General features: G+C 42.3%; 1 protein-coding gene across 1 annotated transcript; it reads left to right on the plus strand.

The window, feature by feature from the left end:
* Window positions 1-248: 248 nt before the first annotated feature.
* Window positions 249-1271, plus strand: LOC102236894 (ferritin, middle subunit-like). The gene is made up of 4 exons (XM_023348524.1): window positions 249-382; window positions 468-614; window positions 743-868; window positions 941-1271. The coding sequence occupies exons 1-4, from the start codon at window positions 281-283 to the stop codon at window positions 1094-1096; spliced, it is 531 nt and encodes a 176-aa protein (XP_023204292.1). The 5' UTR covers window positions 249-280; the 3' UTR covers window positions 1097-1271.
* The last annotated feature ends 694 nt before the right edge of the window (window positions 1272-1965 follow it).

Genomic DNA, 1965 nt, shown 5'->3' on the forward strand with positions numbered 1-1965 from the left:
CCCTATTGTGTTACATCCTGCTGTGTCTTACAGAAGCGACACCACTATTTTGCTTGTCTCATCCTAGATTGCTGATTGGCGGACACCTGCAGAGTCACTTTGACATCCGTCACGAGATCTGTTTAAATACGGAGGAGCGTCGACTCCATCACAGAACTTCATTTTTTCCTACCCAGAGCTATCTCAACTCTGCTTCTACTTAAACACTACTACAGTTGTCGACGTAAAACTTTATTTTTCTCGTTTTTATAGTTAAAGACAGAAGAAAACACCAACCAAGATGCAATCCCAGGTGCGTCAGAACTACCACCGCGACTGCGAGGCCGCCATTAACAGGATGGTCAACATGGAGATGTTTGCCTCCTACACCTACACCTCTATGGTAAGATACTATTTGCACTACCTCTGCTTCATTAGTCTGCCTTCAACTATTTAGCAGCCTCACCTATTACCCATTTCGTCAACAGGCTCATTACTTCTGCCGCGACGACGTGGCTCTGCCGGGCTTCTCTCACTTGTTCAAGGAGAACAGCGAGGAGGAGAGGGAGCACGCCGAGAAGCTGCTGTCCTTTCAGAATAAGAGAGGAGGCCGAATCGTCCTCCAGGACATCAGGGTAATCACAGCTAATGCTAACAAAAGACACGTAGCAGCCATTTTGATGTTTGAATTGCAACTTAATCAAATTTACTGCTGCATACTGCAAAAAAATAAATTGAACTGTAACTGTTTTCCATTTTACAGAAACCAGAGAAGGATGAGTGGGGCAGTGGGCTGGAAGCCATGAAGTGTGCTCTGGAGCTGGAGAAAAATGTCAACCAGGCTCTGCTGGATCTGCACAAGCTGGCGACTGATCATGTTGATCCCCATGTAAGTTAAAAGTTATATTTTTGCTTCATTCACACTTGATGTTTTTGAAACTAACAAACAATTCTGTTTCAGCTGTGCGATTTCCTGGAGTCCCACTACCTGAACGAGCAGGTGGAGTCCATCAAGAAGTTCGGTGACCACATCACCAACCTGACCCGCATGGATGCCCACAACAACAAGATGGCGGAGTACCTGTTTGACAAGCACACCCTGGGAGGCAAAAGCTAAATGACCAGAAGAGAAGATGGAGTAGAAGTGTGTGTAACAAAGGCTTCAGGCTAAATTTGTCTACTCCAGAGTTTATTAAGCATTTCATTGACCTAATCAGTTTCTGAAGTTGTAGAGTTGAGAGTATTAAGTAGTTGGTCTAAGTGTAACTTCTGAATAAACATCTTGAGCTGGAGTTCTGTGGTCTGACTTGTTTATAATTTGAGGTCATTGTGCCTCCAAAACGGATAAATTCCTGGTTAAAGGTGAAGCAGTAAAATGTCAAACAAGGTTTTGAACCAACAAGTTTCCTGATTCCAAAAGAACTGCTAACAGAAGATCCCAAAGGGAAACGTAACGGCATCTAACAAAGTTCATGCAGCTTAAAATGCCACCTGGCATTTGGCCTGAAGGATCTGCTTCAATCAGAAGCCTGAGATTTAATACACAAACCTGAGAAGAGTTACTAGACTTTAAAGCAAAACCATCAGGTATTGTGAAGAAACTTGAGAAAATATGTTGAATTTTAACAGGTTTTCAAATTGGAGTTGCAAGACTTTATTCCAAGTAAACTTATAAATGGCAATTTGAAGACAACCACACAAAGATGCTGGTCTTACAATGTGGACCAGGAACTGACCATATGAGGCTGTTCACTAGTAAAACTCCCAGCTGGGATCTTTCTGCATGGAGTTTGGATGTTTCATAGCAAATGTGGGAGCACTGGCTTTACTACTACACTAGCAATATATGCATGATGGATTCATTGGTCTCCCTAAATGGATAAAACCTGAATTTACTGGAGTAAATGGTTAAATACAATAATCCATTTTCAAGGCTGTAGTCAAGATTTGTATGAACCTCCTGTCTTATACTTCCATTAAGGCTGG

Source organism: Xiphophorus maculatus, chromosome 16 (genome assembly GCF_002775205.1).
Source record: "Xiphophorus maculatus strain JP 163 A chromosome 16, X_maculatus-5.0-male, whole genome shotgun sequence".
NCBI lineage: Eukaryota > Metazoa > Chordata > Actinopteri > Cyprinodontiformes > Poeciliidae > Xiphophorus > Xiphophorus maculatus.

Excerpts from the sequence above, each read along its gene's own strand:
- LOC102236894 (XM_023348524.1), top strand. The coding sequence starts at position 281 with ATGCAATCCCAGGTGCGTCAGAACTACCACCGCGACTGCGAGGCCGCC. Across the intron at positions 383-467 it reads CCTACACCTACACCTCTATG|GCTCATTACTTCTGCCGCGA; the intron begins GTAAGATACTAT and ends TTTCGTCAACAG. Across the intron at positions 615-742 it reads TCGTCCTCCAGGACATCAGG|AAACCAGAGAAGGATGAGTG; the intron begins GTAATCACAGCT and ends TCCATTTTACAG.